This window comes from Erinaceus europaeus, chromosome 1 (genome assembly GCF_950295315.1).
Source record: "Erinaceus europaeus chromosome 1, mEriEur2.1, whole genome shotgun sequence".
Lineage (NCBI taxonomy): Eukaryota > Metazoa > Chordata > Mammalia > Eulipotyphla > Erinaceidae > Erinaceus > Erinaceus europaeus.
Window position 1 is genome coordinate 75,723,113 of NC_080162.1, and position 20,878 is coordinate 75,743,990.

Consider the following 20,878-nt stretch of genomic DNA (forward strand, 5'->3'; position numbering starts at 1 on the left):
CCCCTGGGGGAGCTGCTTTGTTCATCTTACAAACTTGAATTTCTGAAAACAAAGTGTAGCTAGCAGTCCACAGTGTTTAACCCGCAGACTACTTCACAGGCAGTATTTGGCAGCTGTTTTTTTTTTTAAAAAAAAAATCCATTTTTTAGCCTTCCAGAAGATGGTTAATTAAAGAGCAAGAAGACAGCCACCACATCCAGGGAGGGCCCCTAAGTACCTTCAGACCAGACTCCTTCCCCCATCTCACTCCAGAAAAATAATTCTAAAGGTTGTCCCCAGCAAAATAAACCACCTAAACAATGGGAGGAAACCTTTTATCTCTAGAATCAGATTGAACAAGGAAACCACATGGAAATAGAAAAGGCAAGACCCTGGGAAGCCTTGGCTAGAAAGGCCCTCCAAAAAGGGGTCAGTTTTCAGCCAATTCAATTAGCTCATAACTACCAGGTCTTTATAGTTAATATCCAGTTCAAGTTTGATATTTTTTTGTTTGTTTTGTCATCAATGTGGCTTCAGTGCTCCAAGTTGATTTTTTTTTATATTTATTTATTTGTTTCCCTTTTGTTGCCCTTGTTGTTTTCCATTGTTGTTATAATTATTATTGTTGTTGTCATTGTTAGATAGGACAGAGAAAAATGGAGAGAGGAGGGGTAGACAGAGAAGGAGAGAGAAAGACACCTGCAGACCTGCTTCACCACCAATGAAGTGATTCCCCTGCAGGTGGGGAGCCCAGGGGAACTTCTCAAACCAGGATCTTTATGCCGGTCCTTGAGCTTTGTGCCTCACGCTTTTAACCCGCTGCGCTACCACCCAACTCCCTCCAAGTTGACTAAAAAAATTTTTTAATATTTATTTATTCATTCTTGTTGCCCTTGTTGTTCTATTTATTATTGTTTCTGTTATTGATGTCATTGTTATTGGATAGGACAGAGAGAAATGGAGAGAGCAGGGGAAGATAGAGAGGGGGAGAGAAAGATAAGACACCTGTAGACCTGCTTCACCACTTGTGAAGTGACTCCCCTGCAGGTGGTGGGAGGGGCTCAAATCAGGATCCTTACTTTGGTTCTCCAGCTTTCCACCAAGTGCTCTTAACCCACAGCACTACCACTCGAGTCCCCCAAGTTGCTTTTGTAATATTTATTTATTTATTTTCCTTTTTGTTGCCCTTGTTTTCTTATTGTTGTTGTAGTTATTGTTGTTGGATGAGACAGATTGAAATAGAGGAGGGGAAGACAGAGAGGGGGAGAGAAAGATAGACACCTACAGACCTGTTTCACCACCTGTGAAGCGAGCGACTCTCCCGCAGGTAGGGAGCCGGGGGCTCCAACCAGGATCCTTATGCCGATGGTGCAGCAGGTTAAGCGCACATGGCACCAAGCACAAGGGCTGGTGTAAGGACCCCGGTTCAAGCCCCTGGCTCCCCACCTGCAGGGGGGTCGCTTCACAGGTGGTGAAGCAGTTCTGCAGGTGTCTTTCTCTCCCTCTCTCTGTCCTCCCCTCCTCTCTTGATTTCTCTCTGTCCTATCCAACAACAATAATAACAACAACAACAATGATAAACAACAAGGGAAACAAAAAGGAAAAAAATAAATTTTAAAAAAGGGAAGTCACTTCTCATCTCTAGTGCTTTGTCCCTTAATCTCCAGACAAATACCAGCACTTTACGAAGTTTATCTGACCCTTCCCTTGCCAAAAAAAGGGAAAAAAAAAAAGAAGAAGAATTCCAGGCTTAACTGTTTCACAGATACTGGTTAAGCAGGTTTCTTTATAATAAAATTTTCAGAACTTGTAATAAAAAAAAAAGTTTACTAGGTGTGTGCATCTCCAAGGTTCCAAGACTCCCTGGTCTAGGGAGACAATATTTTCTGTCCCGGTCTAACGCAGTGGGTTAAGTGCATGTGGAGAAAAAGTTAGCCCAAGACATTCATGCCCCAGTGATGACCAAAAAAATCAAAACAGGAAGAGAGAGAAGAGGAGGAAGGAGGAGGAGAGAGAGAATGGAAGGAAGGAAAAGGAAGAGAGAGAAGCCTAGGAGGCGACATAGTAGATAACGCATTGTATTTGTAGGCATGAAGTCCTAAATTCAATCCCTGACATTGTTATATGTCAAAGTGATGCTCTGGTTCACTCATAAATAACTAAATCCGTGGGGGGGGACAAAGAGAGAGAGAGGAGGTTCCCCTAATGCAACACTACTCCCCTGGTGTAGTGGTGCACTGGGGCTAGCCAGGGAGGGACAAGCACATGGCAAAGCAGCCTCTCTCTCAAGTAAGCTATCTCACCCTCTCAGATGAGTATCTCTGCTGAAGTGGGGTGACTGGGAGTGGCCCCACTTTACTGCATTTTTTCAGATAAGAAACAGACTCAAAAATGTAGGCTTGCCCATGGCTAAAGAGCTTCCTAACAGGATGTGATCAACACTCCAAGTGACTGAGCCTCAAGGTCCATCTTGAATGCTCTGCTATGCCACGGTATCTACAGATCTGCTACAGAGACAGCAATCCAGCTTTGAAAAATGCACGCCCTGCTTTATGTCCTCAAGTTACCTGTGACTGTGGCTTACGAAAGCGGTCCAGGACCCACCCAGGACTTCAGGGAATGAGGCAGGTGCACATAACACAGAATGAACAATAGAGAGCTGTAAATAATTACAGTCCCCCCCCAAAAAAAAAAAAAAACCGGTAGCTGCAGGTAGATAACAACTCTTATCTCTCCTCTGGGAACTGAGAGGAAAGGAAGGTTAGGGTGTGGGATGCTTTGTGACAGACCAGCAGAGGGCTGGAACTCCCTGGGCTGGCAAAGACTGCATATAGTTGGAAAGGAAGAGCAGGGTGCAAGGAGAGATGAGAAAGTAATGGAGGCTGAGACCCCAAACAGAGGACGATTGAAAATCAGTGTTGGGAGTCAGGTGGTAGCACAGCAGGTTAAGCGCACGTGGCGCAAGGACCAGCCTAGGGATCCCAGTTCGAGCCCCCGACTCCTCACCTGCAGGGGAATCATTTCACAGGCGGTGAAGCAGGTCTGCAGGTGTCTATCTTTCTCTCCCCCCTCTGTCTTCCCCTCTTCTCTCCATTTCTCTTTGTCCTATCCAACAACAACGACATCAATAATAACTACAACAAAATCAATAACAAGGACAACAAAAGGGAATAAATAAATAAATATAAAAAATTTAAAAACAAAGAAAATCAGTGTCGTGGGATCAGGCAGTGACAGTGACACACCTGGTTAAGTGCTCCTATTATAGTGTGCAAGGACCCAGGTTCAAGCCCCTGGTCCCCACCGGCACAGGGAAAGCTTCACTTGAAGCAGGGCTGGAAGTATCTCTCTGTCTTTCTCCCTCTGTCTCCTTTCCCTTCTCAATTTCTCTGTCTCTACCAAATAATAAATAAATAAATATATTTAAAAGGAAGGAAGAGAGAGAGAGAGAAAGAAAGATAGAAAGGATGAAAGAAAGAAAGGAAGGAAGGAAGGAAGGAAGGAAGGAAGGAAGGAAGGAAGGAAGGAAGGAAGGAAGGAAGGAAGGAGGGAGAGGGAGTCCAGGCGGTAGCGCAGCGGGTTAAGCGCAGGTGGCGCAAAGCACAAGGACCGGTGTAAGGATCCCAGTTCAAGCCCCCGGCTCCCCACCTGCAGGGGAGTCGCTTCACAGGTGGTGAAGCAGGTCTGCAGGTGTCTATCTTTCTCTCCCCCTCTCTGTCTTCCCCTCCTCTCTCCATTTCTCTCTGTCCTATCCAACAACGACGACATCAACAACAACAACAATAATAACTACAAGAAAATAAAACAGTAAGGGCAACGAAAGAAAGGAAGGAAGGAAGGAAGGAAGGAAGGAAGGAAGGAAGGAAGGAAGGAAGGAAGTGTTGTGGCCCTGGAGGTGGGTTGATGGGCTGGATTCTCAAGCATGAGGACCTGAGTTGGATCCCCAGGATCATGTGAGCCAGAATGACACTCTGGTTCTCTCTCTAGTTTTAAAAAGGTAATAAGAACTTTTTTTTTTGTCTCCAGGCTTATTGCTGGGACCTGCTTCACTGTTTGTGAACTGTCCCCTACCCGCCCCCCCCCACACACACAGGTGGAGAGCCAGGGTCTCAAACCCAGATCCTTGCACTTAGTACTACGTGTGCTTAACCAGGGGCACCACTGCCCAGGCCTCAAAAATAAGATCCTAAAAAAATAAGTAACAGTAGGGAGTTGCTTCACGGTCTATGAAGCAGGTCTGCATGTGTCTATCTTTCTCTCCCCGTCTTCTCCTCCCCTCTCCATTTATCTCTGTCCTACCCAACACTGGCGACATCAATAACAACAGTAACTACAACAATAAAACAATAAGGGAAATGAAAGGGAATAAATATTTAAAAATAAATAACAGTGGTCTGGGAGGTGGCACAGTGGATATAGCATTGACTCTGAAGCAGGAGGTCCTGAGTTCAATTCCTGGCAGCACATATACCAGAAAGATGTCTGATCCTTTTTTTTTTTTTAATGGTTTTTTAAACTTTTTTTTTTATATTTATTTATTTTCCCTTTTGTTGCCCTTGTTTTTTTTTATTGTTGTTCTAGTTATTGTTGTTGTTATTGATGTCGTCATTGTTAGATAGGACAGAAAGAAATGGAGAGAGGATGGGAAGACAGAAAGGGAGAGAGAAAGACAGACACCTGCAGACCTGCTTCACCACCTGTTAAGCGACTCCCCTGCAGGTGAGGAGTCGGGGCTCGAACTGTGATCCTTAGGCTGGGCCTTGCGTTTTGTGCCATGTGCACTTATCCCACTGTGCTACCGCCCGACTCCCAGATATCTGATTCTTTCTCTCCTCCTATCTTTCTTATTAATAAATAAAATATATTTTTAGTATTGTTTATTTATTTATTTTCCTTTTGGTTGCCTTGTTTTTATCATTGTTGTGGTTATTATTATAGTTGTTATTGATATTGTTGTTGTCGGGTAGGACAGAGAGAAATGGAGAAATGAGGGGAAGACAGGGAGAGAGGACACCTGCAGGGAGTTGGGTAGTAGTGCAGTGGGTTAAGTGCACGTGGCATAAAGTGCAAGGACCGGAGTAAGAATCCTGGTTCCAGCCCCCGGCTCCCCACCTGTAGGAGAGTCGCTTCACAAGCAATGAAGCAGGTCTGTAGGTGTCTATCTTTCTCTCCCCCTCTCTGTCTTTCCCTCCTCTCTCCGTTTCTCTCTGTCCTATCTTAACAATGATAGGACATCAATAACAACAACAATAATGACTACAACAACAATGAAAAACAAGGGCAACAAAAGGGAAAATAAATACATATAAAAAAAAAAAAATTTAAAAAGAAAAAAAGACACCTGCAGACCTGCTTCATCGCCTGTGAAGTGACACACTCACACACACACCCCGCAGGTGGGGGCCAAGGGCTCAAACCAGGATCCTTACTCTGGTTCTCGAGTTTCATGCCATGTGCGCTAAATCCACTGCACTACGGCCCAACCCCCATAAATAAAATATTTTCTAAAAAAGAAACTAGGGTCTATATGTGTTACTACTTATTAGAAAAAATAAATAAGGGGCAGGGGAGATAGCATAATGGTTATGCAAACAGACTCTCATGCCTGAGGCTCCAAAGTCCCAGGTTCAATCCCCTGTACTACCATAAGCCAGAACTGAGCAGTGCTCTAGGGTCTCTCTCTCTCTGCATCTCTCTCAAAAATAAAATTTAACAAATATTAAAAAATAATAATAATAAGGGGGTTGGGTGGTAGCGCAGTGGGTTAAGTGTATGTCGCTCGAATAGCAAGGACCAGCATTAAGGAAGAAGGTTCGCAGGTGTCTATCTTTCCCTCCCTCCCTCCCTCCCTCTGTCTTCCCCATCTACATTTCTCTATGTCCTATCCAACGACAACATCAATAGCAACAACAATAATAACTGCAATAAAAAACAACAAAAGGGAAAATAAATAAAGACTTTTAAAAATAATAATAGAATAGTGATCCAGGAGGTGGCGCAGTGCATAAAGCATCGGACTCTCAAGTATGAGGTCCTGAGTTCAATCCCCGGCAGCACATGTACCAGAGTGATGTCTGGCTCTTTCTCTCCTCCTGTGTTTCTCATTAATAAATAAATAAAAATCTTTAAAAAAAATAATAGAATAAAATAAATAACACACACAAGAATGCACAAGAACCAGGTTCAAGCCCCTGATCCCCACCTATAGGAGGAAAACTTCATGAGAGGTGAGGCAGGGCTGCAGGTGTCTCTCTGTCTCTATCCCTCCCCATACCTCTCCCCTCTCAATTTCTCTGTCTCTATCCAATAATAAATATTGAAATAAATAAATAGTACTGTTCTCTCTAAAAAAATATTTGTTTGTGGTACAGGAACTTCGAATAAATGCAATTTTGTCACTCCCAGAGTCTCTCTTATACAGAGACACAAGGAGAGACATTACATTAGTAGAACTTTTTAAAAAAATGTTTTTATATTTATTTATTTACTTTCCCTTTTGTTGCCCTTGTTATTTTTTTATTGTTGCTGTGGTTATTATTGTTGTTGTTATTGATGTCGTCATTGGAAAGGACAGAAAGAAATGGAGAGAGGAGGGAAAGACAGAGAGGGGGAGAGAAAGATAAGACACCTGCAGACCTGCTTCACCGCCTGTGAATTGACTCCCCTGCAGGTGGGGAGCTTGGGGCTCGAACCGGGATTCTTACTCAGGTCCCTGAGCTTCGCGCCACATGTGCTTAACCTGCTGTGCTACCGTCTGACTCCCATACACTGTTAGAACTATACCTGGTACCAGTGATCCTCTCATGTGGCGCTGGGGCTCAGACTTGGACCACATGCACGGCAAGGCACATACCTTACTTGGACTACTGAGGCACTGTGCTAAGCATTTTATTAACATTATCTCAGTCTCTTTAGAAAAGCTTAAATGGGGACCAGGTGGTGGTATACCTGGTTGAGGAATATGTTACCATGCTCAAGGACACAGGGCTCAAGTCCCAGTTCCCACCTGCAGGGACTCTCAAGTCCCTCTATCAAAAGAAAAGAAGAACTTAAGGGATGGGGACTGCTAGTGAAATGCTGTTTTGTTTTAGGAGGCTAAAGATCTGACTCTTAGCCAAAGTCACACTCACTGGCGAGTGTCAGACTGGGATTCACAGCCAGGTCCACCTAATTTCAAGCTGTCAATCTGTGATGACCACTACATTTGTTCCTCAGTAACAAAGAAACCACACCTATTACATCAACCTCCAGGTACTGGGTGATTTCACAGTTGCTAATGGTTCCCCATCGCCATCTGTGCTACAATGAACACCCACCCCTAAAGCTGAGCCTGTGATAGAAACTTCTCTTTTCTTCGTCTTTATTCATTTATTTATTTTTGTCATTTCTGGGGCCTCCCTGCCCTGGGCTGACTTTTCCATACAGAAAAAGAGAGACAGAAAAAGAGGGCTAGGGAGACAGAATAATGATTATGCAAAAAAACTCCCATGTCTGAGGCTCTGAGTGTCATGCACAATCCCCAGTACCACTATAAGCCTGAGCTGAGCGGTGCTCTGGTTAAATTCACTATTGATATAATAAATCTGGGGAAAATAATAAAAGAACAGAGGGCCGCACGGTTAAGCGCACACATTACAGTGTGCAAGGATCTAGGTTCAAACCCCTAGTCCCACTTGCAGGGGGAAAACTTCACATGAGGTGACACAGGTGTGTCTGTCTCTTTCCCTATCTCCCACTCCCTTCTCAATTTCTCTTCGTCTATCCAATAATAAATAAATACATAAATAAATGAACACACAAGCACTGCCTCACTGCCATTCTTCTTCTGGCGTTTGCCCTTCTTCCGTAGCCAGTCAACAGCGTCAGGTTGAAAGCTGTCAGGGGCTGCTTGTTGTTGGCTTTGAAAGTGACTGGGATCCATGTGGATTCAGTCGGCTAGGAAGGATCCTCAGTTTCCCCAATGAATGGGTACTCACGGGATGCACCACGAGCCATGAGGAAAGACTACTCACCACTGGGGACAATAAGGAGGCTTTTCACGATGTTCCTGAGGGGGCTGAGGCCCATCTGAGTGGTGGAGGCAAATTCAGAGAGCTGGGCCAGAAATCTTTCCACCTGCAGAGGAGAAGGCATCTCAGGACCATGGAGCCACATGTGAGCTTTCTCTACATCACTGAATACTTTACCTCTTTGGGCTCAGTCAGGAAGTGGAAAATGACTTTTGTCAGGGCTGAGAACTGCTGTGAAGAGAACACAGAACATCAATACAATTCAACTCTGAATCTACTAAATATAACTGCTGAGAAAAAAAAAAAAAAGCAATAGCACTCTGGTGCTGACACCTATCCTTATCCTCTATAGTTAGAAATAGCCATAAAGGGGGCCGGGTGGTGGCTCATATAGTACTAAGCACAAGGACCTGAACAAGGATCTGGGTTCAAGCCCCCAGATCCCCACCTGTAGCAGGGAAGCTTCACAAGCAGTGAAGCAGGTCTGCAATTGTCTATCTTTCTCTGCCCTTCTCTATCTCCCCTTCCTCTCTCAGTTTCTTTCTTTCCTATCCAATAAAATGGAAAAAATGGCCACCAGGAGCAGTGGATTTGTAGTGCCTGTGCTAAGCCCCACCAGTAGCCCTGGAGGCAAAAAGAAATAGCCATAATACCCACCACTAGCATCACTGTAGTGTTGTTACTGGTTATTTATTTATTTAGTTAACTAATTTATGGAGCCGGGAACTCAAATATGCATGATTTTGCCACAACTCGGCAGCTCTTTCAGGGAGAGAGAGTGAGACACCACAGAGATTACCCTAGTGGTGCTAGGGCTTTATCCTGGGCTGCACGACCTGGGAAGTGTCACAGTGGGTGAGCTGTTGTACTCTCTCAAGTATGCAATCCCAAAAAAATGAAATAAAATAAAAATAAATAATTTTTTTATATTAAAGAGAAAAATAGGAGAAAGAACCAGAGCACTGATCAGCTGTGGCTTATGGTGGTGATTGAACCTGGGACTTTTGAGCCTCAGGCATGAGAGTCTCTTGCATAACCTTTATGCCATTTACCCCCACCCTATAATAGAGAGAGAGAGAGGGAGAGATAATGAGGGACCCATGCAGTGATGTACCTGGTTAAGCACACACATAACCATGAGCAAAGACCTGGATTCATGCCTCCATTCCTCACCTGCAGGGGAAGCTTCATGAGTGGTGCAACAATACTTTAGGGCGTGGGTACATAGCATAATGGTTATGCAATAAGACTCTCATGCTTGAGGCTCTGAAGTCCCAGGATCAATCCCCTGTACCACCATTAAAAAAAAGGGGGGGGGGAGTTGGGAGGTAGCACAGTGGGTTAAACGCACATGGCACTAAGTGCAAGGGCCACCTTAAGGATCCCGGTTCAAACCCCCTGCTCCCCACCTGCAGGGGAGTCGCTTCACAGGCAGTGAAGCAAGTCTGCAGGTGTCTATCTTTCTCTCCCCCTCTCTGTCTTCCCCTCCTCTCTCCATTTCTCTCTGTCCTAACAATGACAACAATAATAACTACAACAATAAAAACAACAAAGGCAACAAAAGGGAAAGTAAATAAATAAAATTTAAAAAAATTTTTTTTCAAAGTTGACTTTTTTTTTGGTCTTTCTATATCTTTTTTTTTAATTTATTTTATTTATTTATTCCCTTTTTGTTGCCTTGTTTTATTGTTGTAGTTATTATTGTTGTTGTCATTGTTGGATAGGACAGAGAAATGGAGAGAGGAGGGGAAGACAGAGAGGAGGAGAGAAAGATAGACACCTGCAGACCTGCTTCACCACCTGTGAGCCACTCCCCTGCAGGTGGGGAGCCGGGGTTCAAACAGGGATCCTTAGGCTGGTCCTTGTGCTTTGCGCCACCTGCGCTTAACCCGTTGCGCTACAGACCGACTCCCTTAAAAAATTTTTTTTTTAATTTTTTAAAAAGGAGGAGAGCTGGGAGTCGGGCTGTAGCGCAGTGGGTTAAACGCAGGTGGCGCTAAGCTCAAGGACCGGCGTCAGGATCCTGGTTCCAGCCCCCAGCTCCCCACCTGCAGGCAGGTCCCTTCACAGGCGGTGAAGCAGGTCTGCAGGTGTCTGTCTTTCTCTCCCCCTCTGTCTTCCCCTCCTCTCTCCATTTCTCTCTGTCCTATCCAACAACAACGACATCAATAATAACTACAACAATAAAACAACAAGGGCAACAAAAGGGAATAAATAAATAAAATTAAAAAAAAAAAAAAGAGGAGAGCTGGCGGTAGCACATTGGGTTAAGCGTCATGGCACAAAGCACAAGGACCCAACTAAGTATCCTGGTTCAAGCCCCTGGCTCCCTACCTACAGGGGGATCGCTTCACAGGCGGTGAAGCAGGTCTGCAGGTATCTATCTTTCTCTCCCCCCTCTCTGTCTTCCCCTCCTCTCTCCATTTCTTTCTGTCCTATCCAACAACAACAAGGGCAACAAAAAGGAAAAATGGCCTCCAAGAGCAGTGGATTCTTAGTGCAGACACCGAGCCCAGCTATAACTTTGGAGGCAAAAAAAAAAAAAAAAAGCAGTACATTAGATGTCTCTCCTCTCTTTTTTTCAATTGATTATTATTTTATTATTTATTTATTTACCAGAGCACTGCTCAGATCTGGTTTACAGTGGTGTGCGGGACTGAACCTGGGACTCTAGAGTCTCTGACATGAGAGTCTCTTTGCATGACCATTATGCTATCTACCCCTGCCTCCCTTTTTGTTTTTTTATAATTTATTTATTTATTAATAAGTAAGCTAGATGGAAAGAGAAAGAACCAGTCATCACTCTGGTACACACGCTGCCGGGGACTGAATGTGGAACCTCATGGCTGAGAATCCAGTGCTTCATCCACTGCACTACTTCCTGGACCAACTCTCTGTCTCTTTTTTTTTTTTTTTTAAAGATTTTATTTATTTATTAATGAGAAAAACAGGAGAAAGAACCAGGCATCACCCTGGTACACCCTGGTGCTGCCGGGGACTGAACTCAGAACTTCATGCTTGAGAGTCCGATGCCCTATCCACTGCGCCACCCCCAGACCACCTTTTTTTTGGGGGGAGGTATATTATATTTGATAGGACAGAGAGAAACTGAGAGGGAAGGGGAAGACAGAAGAAAAGGAGAAAGACACCTGCAGACCTGCTCCACCGCCTGTGAAGTGACCCCCCTGTAGGTAGGGAGCCAGGGGTTCAAACTCAGGTGCTATATGTGGTTACATGTGCACTCAAGAGTGTGCCACCACCACCTGGCCTCTCTTTCTTCCTCTCTATCTTCCCCCTCCCTCTCAATTTCTGTCTCTATCCAAAATAAGTATTTTTTTTATTTAAAAGAGATAGAATGAGAGAAAAATATATGTGCACATATGCATACATCTCCAGTGTCCAGATATACACATACAGCCTGAAAGGGAAAATCATTGGAATATTAATAGTAGTTATTTCTCCCTCTCTCTCTCTCTCTCTCTTTTTTCACCAGAGAACTGCTCAGCTCTGGCTTAGAGTGATGCAGGGAAATTAAAAAAAAAAAATTTTTTTTTAGGGAGTCCGGCGGTAGTTCGGCAGGTTAAGCGCAGGTTGCACAAAGCGCAAGGACCAGCATAAGAATCCGGGTTCGAGCCCCCCGGCTCCCCACCTGCAGGGGAGTCTCTTCACAGGTGGTGAAGCAGGTCTGCAGGTGTCTATCTTTCTCTCTCTCTCTGTCTTCCCCTCCTCTCTCCATTTCTCTCTGTCCTATCCAACAAGGACGACACCAATAACTACAAAAAAAAAAGGGGGGGGGGAAGCCAGGCGGTAGTGCAGCGGGTTAAGCGCATGTGGCACAAAGTGCAAGGACCTGCCGAAGGATCCTGGTTCGAGCCCCCGGCTCCCCACCTGCAGGGGAGTCGTTTCACAGGTGGTGAAGCAGGTCTGCAGGTGTCTATCTTTCTCTCCCCCTCTGTCTTCCCCTCCTCTCTCCATTTCTTTCTGTCCTATCCAACAAAGATGACATCAATAACAAAAACAATAATAATTACAACAATAAAAAGACAACAAGGGCAACAAAAGGGAAAATAAATAAATAAATTTTTTTTAAAGGGCAACAAAAGAAAATAAATATTTTTTAAAAAAAGTTTTTAAATTTATCTTTACTTATTTGATAGAGACAGTCAGAAGTCAATTAAGAGGGAAGGGAAAGATAAAAGAGAGGAAGAAAGACAGAAAGACACCTGTAAGGCTGGGAGTATGGATCAACCTGTCAATGCCCACGCTCAGTGGGGAAGCAATTACAGATGCCAGACCTTCCATCTTCTGCATCCCCATAATGATCCGGGGTCCATAGCCCCAGAAGGATAAAGAAAAGGAGAGTTATCAGGGTAAGGGATGGGATATAGAGTTCTGGTGGTGGGAAGTGTAACCCTCTTATCCTATGGGTTTGTCAGTGTTTCCTTTTTTTTTTATTTTAAAAGATTTTATTTTTATTTATGAGAAAGATAGGAGGAGAGAGAAAGAACCAGACATCACTCTGGCACATGTGCTGCCAGGGATCGAACTCAGGACCTAACTCAGGACCTCATGCTTGAGAGTCCAAAGTTTTATCACTGAGCCACCTCCCGGACCACAAGTGTGTTTCCATTTTATAAATATTTTTTTAATATTTATTTATTCCCTTTTATTGCCCTTGTTGTTTTATTGTTGTAGTTATTATTGTTGTTGTTATTGATGTCGTATAGGACAGAGAGAAATGGAGAGAGAGAAATGGAAGACAGAGATGGGGAGAGAGAGATAGACACCTGCAGATCTGCTTCACCACTTGTGAAGCAACTCCTCTGCAGGTGGGGAGCCAGGGACTCAAACCAAGATTCTTATGCCGGTCCTGCACTTTGCGCCACGTGTGCTTAACCTGCCGCGCTACAGCCCAACCCCCCAAATAAAAAATTTCTTAAATAATAAAAACAATATGCTTTCAAGTGCTGAGAAAAAAAAAAAAAAAAAAAAGGAAGAAAGACACCTGTAGCCCTGCTTCGCCACTCATGAGACTTTCTCCTTCAGGTGAACCTGGGCCCTTGAGCACTGTGACATGTGCATTCAACCACCACCAGGCCCCAGTAGTACTTATTTCTCTCTGTTCTTCCTTTTATTTTTGTTAAGTTACAGGTGTTTATTTTTTATTTTTTCACTCCCTTTTGTTACCCCTGTTGTTTTATTGTTGCAGTTATTATTGTTGTTACTGATGTCGTCATTGTTGGATAGGACAGAGAGAAATGGAGTGGAAGGGAAGATAGAGAGAGGGAGATAGACACCTACAGATCTGCTTCACTGCCTGTGAAGTGACTCCCTGCAGGTGGGGACCTCAAACCAGGATCCTTATGCTGGTCCTTGCACTTTGCGCCACCTGTGCTTAACCTGCTGCGCTACCGCCCGACTCCCTATTTATTTATTTATTTTTTTAAATATTTTATTTTTTTAATGAGAAAGATAGTCGAGATAGAAAGAACCAGACATTACTTTGGTACATATGCTGCCAGGGATTGAACTTGGGAACTCATGCTTGAGAGTGAAATGCTTTAACTACTCTGCTACCTCCTGGACCACCCTCTGTTGTTCTTTATACTTGTTTTACACTCTACATTTTCTTATTCAAATGACAAACAGTGGCCTGGGAGACATCTCAGCCAACTATGTACAGCACTGACATGCCTCAGGCTCCAAGTTTGAGTCCAGGTACCGCAGGCACCAGAGTGGTGCTCTGGCTTCTCTTTCATGTAAATCTCAATTTATATACAAAAATAAAATTTAAATTTGTCGTTAATGTTATCAGAGCTTCACTTCTCCAGGCAGACTTTTAAAAAAATATTTATTTAAATATTAAAATATGATCCTTATTAATCTTCTCTCTTTATAGGTACTGTATAATGACTGAAAGTTTGTGCCCTCAACAAAACTCCCAAGTTGGAAATCTTAATCCTCATATTATCATATTGGGAGAGCTGGCAAAGCTTAATGAGTTAATAAAAGTGAAGTTCCTAACTCAATAGAATTGGCAGCCTTAAAAGGTTGGGAGGTGGCTCAACAGGGAAAGCTCAGAACTTGCATGCTTGAGGTTCCCTGTTCAACTTCCTGCACCACATGTACTGGAGTTGTGCTCTAGCTGTCTCCCTTTTCCTCTGTCACATTTGAAATTCTCTCCATCATATGTAATAAATTAAATAAATCTTTAAAAAAAAAAAGAGGGGAGTCCGGTGGTAGCGCAGCGGGTTAAGCCCTTGTGGCGCAAAGTGCAAGGACCTGGTAAGGATCCCTTCTAGCCCCAGGCTCCTCACCTGTCGGGGAGTCACTTCACAGGCAGTGAAGCAGGTCTGCAGGTGTCTATCTTTTTTTTTTAATATTTATTTATTTTCCCTTTTGTTGCCCTTGTTTTTTCATTGTTGTTGTAATTACTGTCGTTGTTATTGATGTCATCTTTGTTGGATAGGTCAGAGAGAAATGTAGAGAGGAGGGGAAGATAGAGAGGAGGAGAGAAAGACACCTGCAGACCTGCTTCACTGTCTGTGAGGCGACTCCCCTGCAGATGGGGAGCAGGAGTCAGGGCTCTAATTCTGATCCTTGTGCAAAGCACAAGGACTGGCATAAGGATCCCGGTTCCAACCCCAGCTCCCCACCTGTAGGGGAGTCGCTTCACAGGCGGTAAAGCAGGTCTGCAGGTGTCTATCTTTCTCTCCTCCTCTCTGTCTTCCCCTCCTCTCTCCATTTCTCTCTGTCCTATCCAACAACGACAACAACAATAATAACTACAACAATAAAACAACAAGGGCAACAAAAGGGAATAAATAAATAAAATAAATATTTAAAAAAAACACTTTAAAAAAATAAATAAAAAATAAAGATAGGGCAGAAATCAATAACATTGAAAATAAGAGAAACCGGGAGTCGGGCTGTAGCGCAGCGGGTTAAGCGCAGGTGGCGCAAAGCACAAGGACCGGCATAAAGATCCCGGTTCGAACCCCGGCTCCCCACCTGCAGGGGAGTCGCTTCACAGGCGGTGAAGCAGGTCTGCAGGTGTCTATCTTTCTCTCCCCCTCTCTGTCTTCCCCTACTCTCTCCATTTCTCTCGGTCCTATCCAACAACGACGACAACAACAATAATAACTACAACAATAAAACAACAAGGGCAACAAAAGGGAATAAATAAATAAAATAAATATTAAAAAAAAAATTAAAAAAAAAAAGAAAATAAGAGAAACCATACAAAAGATGAATGAAAGTAAATGTTGGCTCTTCGAAAGAGTGAACAAAATCAACAAACCTTTAGCCAGACTCACAAAACAAAAAAGGGAGAAGACCCAAATAAATCGGATACTAAATGAAAAAGGAGATATCACAACAGACACTGCAGAAATTCAACATATCATGCGAGGCTTCTATGAACAACTATATGCCACCAAGCTAGACAACCTAGAAGAAATGGGCAATTTCCTAGATACCTACCAACCTCCAAAACTAAGTAAAGAGAAAGTAGATAACATGAACAGGCCCATCACAGGTGATAAAATTGAAACAGTTATCAAAAATCTTCCCAAAAATAAAAGTCCTGGACCAGATAGTTTTACAGATGAATTCTTTTTTTTTTTTTTTTAATATTTTATTTATTTTATTTTTGAGAGAGATACAGACAGAGAGAGACACAGAGAGAAATACCAGAGCACTGCTCAGCTCTGGTTTATGGTGGTATGGGGGATTGAACCTGGGACTTTGGAGCCTCAGGCATGAGAGTCTGTTTGCATAACCATTATGCTATTTCCCCCACCCTTACAGATGAATTCTATAAAACCTTCAAAGAAGAACTAGTACCTCTACATTTAATAAAAGTCTTCCAGAAGATCGAAGACACTGGAATACTCCCTTCCAGCTTCTATAAAACCAACATCACTCTGATACCAAAAGCAGACAGGGACACAACCAAAATTAAGAAAACTGCAGACCAATATCTCTGATGAATATACACACTAAAATATTGAACAAAATTGTAGTCAACCGGATACAGCAGTATATTAAAAAGATTGTTCATCATGACCAAGTGGGGTTTAACCTAGGCATGCAAGGTTGGTTTAATATAGGTAAATCAATCAACGTGATCCAACAAATCAACAAAAGCAAGACCAAAAACCACATGGTCATATCAATAGATGCAGAGAAAGCCTTTGACAAAATACAGCATCACTTTATGATCAAAACACTACAAAAAATGGGAATAGATGGAAAATTCCCCAAGATAGTGGAGTCTATATATAGAAAACCTACAGCCAACATCATACTCAATGGTGAAAAACTGGAAGCATTTCTAGATCACGTACTAGACAGGGCTGCCCACTATCACCATTACTATTCAACATAGTGTTGGAAGTTCTTGCCATAGCAATCAGGCAGGAGCAAGGAATTAAAGGGATACAGATTGGAAAAGAAGTCAAACTCTCCTTATTTGCAGATGACAGGATAGTATACATAGAAAAACCTAAGGAATCCAGCAAGAACCTTTGGAAATCATCAGGCAATACAGTAAGGCATCAGGCTACAAAATTAACATTCAAAGGTCAGTGGCATTCCTCTATGCAAACACTAAGCTAGAAGAAACTGAAATCCAGGAATCAATTCCTTTTACTATAGCAACAAAAACAGTAAAATATCTAGGAGTAAACCTAACCAAGGAAGTGAAAGACTTGTATACTGAAAATTATGAGTCACTCCTCAAGAAAATAGAATGCACAAAGAAGTGGAAAGATATTCCATGTTCATGAGTTGGAAGAATTAACATCATCAAAATGAATATACTACCCAAAGCCATCTACAAATTTAATGCTATCCCCATCAAGATCCCAAGCACATTTTTAGGAGAATAGAACAAATGGTACAAATGTTTATCTGGAACCAGAAAAGACCTAGAATTGCCAAAACAATCTTGAGAAAAAAGAACAGAACCAGAGGCATCACACTCCCAGATCTCAAATTGTACTATAGGGCCACTGTCATCAAAACTCCTTGGTACTGGTACATGAATAGACATATTGACCAGTGGAATAGAGTGGAGAGCCCAGAAGTAAGCCCTCACACCTATGGACATCTAATATTTGACAAAGGTGCCCAGACTATTAATGGGGAAAGCAGAGTCTCTTCAGCAAATGGTGTTGGAAAAAATGGGTTGAAACATGCAGAAGAATGAAACTGAACCACTGTAGTTCACCAAATACAAAAGTAAATTCCAAGTGGATCAAGGTCTTGGATGTTAGACCACAAACTATCAGATACTTAGAGGAAAATATTGGCAAAACTCTTTTCCACATAAATTTTAAAGACATCTTCAATGAAACAAATCCAATTAAAAAGAAGACTAAGACAAGCATAAACCTATGGGACTACATCAAATTAAAAAGCTTCTGCACAGCAAAAGAAACCACTACTCAAACCAAGAGACCCTTCACAGAATGGGAGATCTTTACATGCCATACATCAGACAAGAGGCTAATAACCAGAATACATAAAGAACTTGCAAATCTCAACAACAAGACAACAAATAACCCCATCCAAAAATGGGGGGAGGACTTGGACAGAATATTCACCACAGAAGAGATCCAAAAGGCCGAGAAACACATGAAAAAATGCTCCAAGTCTCTGATTGTCAGAGAAATGCAAATCAAGACAACAATGAGATATCACTTCACTCCTGTGAGAATGTCATACATCAGAAAAGGTAACAGCAGCAAATGCTGGAAAGGTTGTGGAGTCAAAGGAACCCTCCTACACTACTGGTGGGAATGTAAATTGGCCCAACCTCTGTGGAGAACAGTCTGGAGAACTCTCAGAAGGCTAGAAATGGACCTACCCTATGATCCTACAATTCCTCTCCTGGGATAGATCCTAAGGAACCCAACACACCCATCCAAAAAGATCTGTGTACACATATGTTCTTGGCAGCACAATTTGTAATAGCCAAAACCTGGAAGCAACCCAGGTGTCCAACAACAGATGAGTGGCTGAGCAAGTTGTGGTATACATATACAATGGAATACTACTCAACTACAAAAAATGGTGATTTCACTGTTTTTAGCCAATCTTGCATGGACCTCGAAAAATTCATGTTAAGTGAAATAAGTCAGAAACAAAAGGATGAATGTGGGATGATCTCATTCACTCTCAGGCAGAAGTTGAAAAACATCAGAAAAGAAAACACAAGTAGAACCTGAAATGGAATTGGCATATTGCACCAAAGTAAAAGACTCTGGGGTGGGTGGGTGGGAAGAATACAGATCCAAGAAGGATGACAGAGGACCTAGTGGGGGTTGTATTGTTATATGGAAAACTGGGAAATGTTATGCATGTACAAACTATTGTATTTACTGTTGAATGTAAAACATTAATTCCCCAATAAAGAAATTTTAAAAAGAGAGAAATTGCAAAAAAAAAAAAAAATTTATTTATTTATTCCCTTTGGTTGCTCTTGTTTTATTATTGTAGTTATTATTGTTGTGGTCATTGTTGGTTAGGACAGAGAGAAATGGATAGAAGAAGGGAAGAAAGAGGGGGGAGAGAAAGATACCTGCTGACCTGCTTCATGGCCTGTGAAGTGACTCCCCTGCAGGTGGGGAACTGGGATCTTGAAAGGGATCCTTATGCCAGTAGGCATAAGTATCTTTTTTTTTTTTTTTTTTACCAGAGCACTGCTCACTCAGCTCTTGCTTATGGTGGTACAGGGGACTGAACCTGGGACTTTGGAGCTTCAGGCAGGAGAGTATTTGCATAACCATTATGCTATCTACCTCCACCCAGGAATGAATATCTTTTTGTATAATCATTATGCTATCTCCCCAGACCAATAAATGATTTTTTAAATGAGTAAAAAAAAAGTCTCTATTTAAAACCTACTTATTTGGATCATCCTGGTAAGATGATAGTGGCAGCCCTGGTGGATGGAAATTGACAACGCAGCAAGGAACAGGAAGCCTCTAAATTGGCTGACACCTGCCTCCCTGAATACTTAGAAATGGAGTGGGAATATAGGTCAGTGGCTGTGCATAAGACTTGCAAGTCAGAGCCTCTGGGTTGGATCCTTGGCACCACCACAAACCAGAGCTGAGCAGTGCTCGGCATTCTTTTTCGTGAAAAGGAAGAAAACGAAGGGGAAAAAAAGGAAGAAAAAGAAACACATAAAGAAGAAAGTTAAAGAAGAGAAAAGAAAGTTAAAGAAGATAAACTAAAATAAAGTATAAAAGAAAAAAAAAGCGCCTTCAGCGGGACAATGGGGAGGTTGTCAGGCTGTGTCCCCAGCCCTGCCCGCGCAGCCCTGCCTTCCCCACCTCCCCGTACCCTGCCGCTCTAGGTCCCCCGGGCCCCCCCAAGGACGCCAGGACCCCCTGAGCCCAGGCCCCTCACTAAGTCCCCCTTCCCGGCCCGCCCAGCGGCCCCCCTCCAGCTCCGCGAACCTCCCGCGCTCCATCCGGTAGTCGCCCTGCTGGGAGCCCCGGAAGTTCCCTGGCCCACCCCCTTGGGTGCCCCAGCGCGGGCGCCCCCAAGTGCTTAGGCTCTAGGGGTTCACACCCCAACTCCCCTCAGCCCTGTCGCGAGTCCTGGCAGCGCCCCACTCCCATCGGACAACCCCCCATCCTAGCCCTGCAAACTCTCCTGCACCCAGATCCCCAGGCCTGGGCGCCCCCGCCCCTCCACCCTCCTAAAGCCACCTGGGTCCTGGGTGCGCACCCCACTCGCCGGGCCTGCACCCCACAACCAGCCGGCCGGGGCCCACCTGCGCGTCCAGCTGGTTGAGCTGCTGAATGTCGCCGCCCACGGCTTCGGGCACCGGGTCTTGGGTGCAGTGCAGGCGGCCCAGGCCCATGGCGCCCGCACACCCGCCGCCGCTGCCGCCGCCGCCGCTTCCTCTTTCGCCGCCGCCCAGCAGCAGCATCGCTTCCGCAGCCGCACTTTCGCCAAGGCCGCTGCCTGCTCAGGCTCTGAGCTCCCACCGGGTGCTCTTGGCGCCGAGGAAATGCGAGGACACCGACGTGAGGTGCCCTCACACAGGCGCCCACACCCTGAGATTCAGGGTGCTGGATACCGGATCTTCCCGCAGGGTGACCCTTGGCCACAAAGCGTGGCCTCTCTGAACCTGTTTCACTACACCTGAAGTAATCTAGAAGTAGGGCTTACATCTCGTCTTATTTTTTCTTCTTAATTTAATTTATTTTAATTTTCGTTATAGAGGGTGAAAGAGACCACAGCACCAAAACTTCCTTCAGTGCAGTGGGGGCCAGGCTCGAACCTTGCACACAAGGCAAAGCAGCACACTATCCAAGTGAGCTATTTGGCAGGCCTGAGTTTAAACCTAAAGTGTGTATAGCATGAACTGCTAGGCAGAAAATGTTGGGGAAGAGGCTGTCAAGTCCTAGTGCATGAATAGTGAAGAAGGACCTAGGATGGAGATGAGAGTATTTTGCAGAAAACTGAGAAATTTTACATATATACTAACAACTGTTACTACTGTAAACCATTTAAAACCCCCCTCCCCCCCCATTAGAAGAAGAAAAGAAGATGCTCAGTGAGTAGTTAGTTGCATTCAGCCTGTTATATGCTAGGCACTGGAGGCAGAGCAGACTGTGAGGCCACATTTCCATCAACTGAAGGCCTGCTATCAGGGGGTTGCTGGGTTCCTTTCAGAGTATCTGATTAGAAGGACTAGGAACCCAACAATGAATAACTCAGGGTGACTGGAGTGAGGGTGGTCTTGATGAGGGGACACAGCAGATCTCAGACAACCTAACACATGTCTCTTCCCACATAAATATACAGGTTATAAGTCAATCCCTTCCTCTCCCTAACCCTATGTGCATTATACAACAAACTTAGACTGG

The 20,878-nt window shown here is 43.8% G+C and overlaps 1 protein-coding gene across 6 annotated transcripts in view; it reads right to left on the bottom strand.

The window, feature by feature from the left end:
* The window catches only part of COMMD7 (COMM domain containing 7), a 30,523-nt gene extending 10,492 nt beyond the window's left edge, over positions 1–20,031 (bottom strand). The window contains exons 1-3 of one of the 6 annotated variants that reach the window (XM_060188587.1): positions 19,777–20,026; positions 8,166–8,216; positions 7,992–8,094 (exon numbers count right to left, since the gene is read on the bottom strand). In XM_060188587.1, coding sequence (XP_060044570.1) covers positions 7,992–8,094; positions 8,166–8,216; positions 19,777–19,935 — 313 coding nt within the window. In that variant the 5' untranslated portion in view covers positions 19,936–20,026. Of the gene's footprint in view, positions 1–7,991; positions 8,095–8,165; positions 8,220–19,776 lie in introns of all 6 variants that reach the window. The other 5 variants (XM_016187944.2, XM_060188584.1, XM_007522714.3 and 2 more) reach the window with 5 other exon arrangements.
* Between the last annotated feature and the right edge of the window lie 847 nt (positions 20,032–20,878).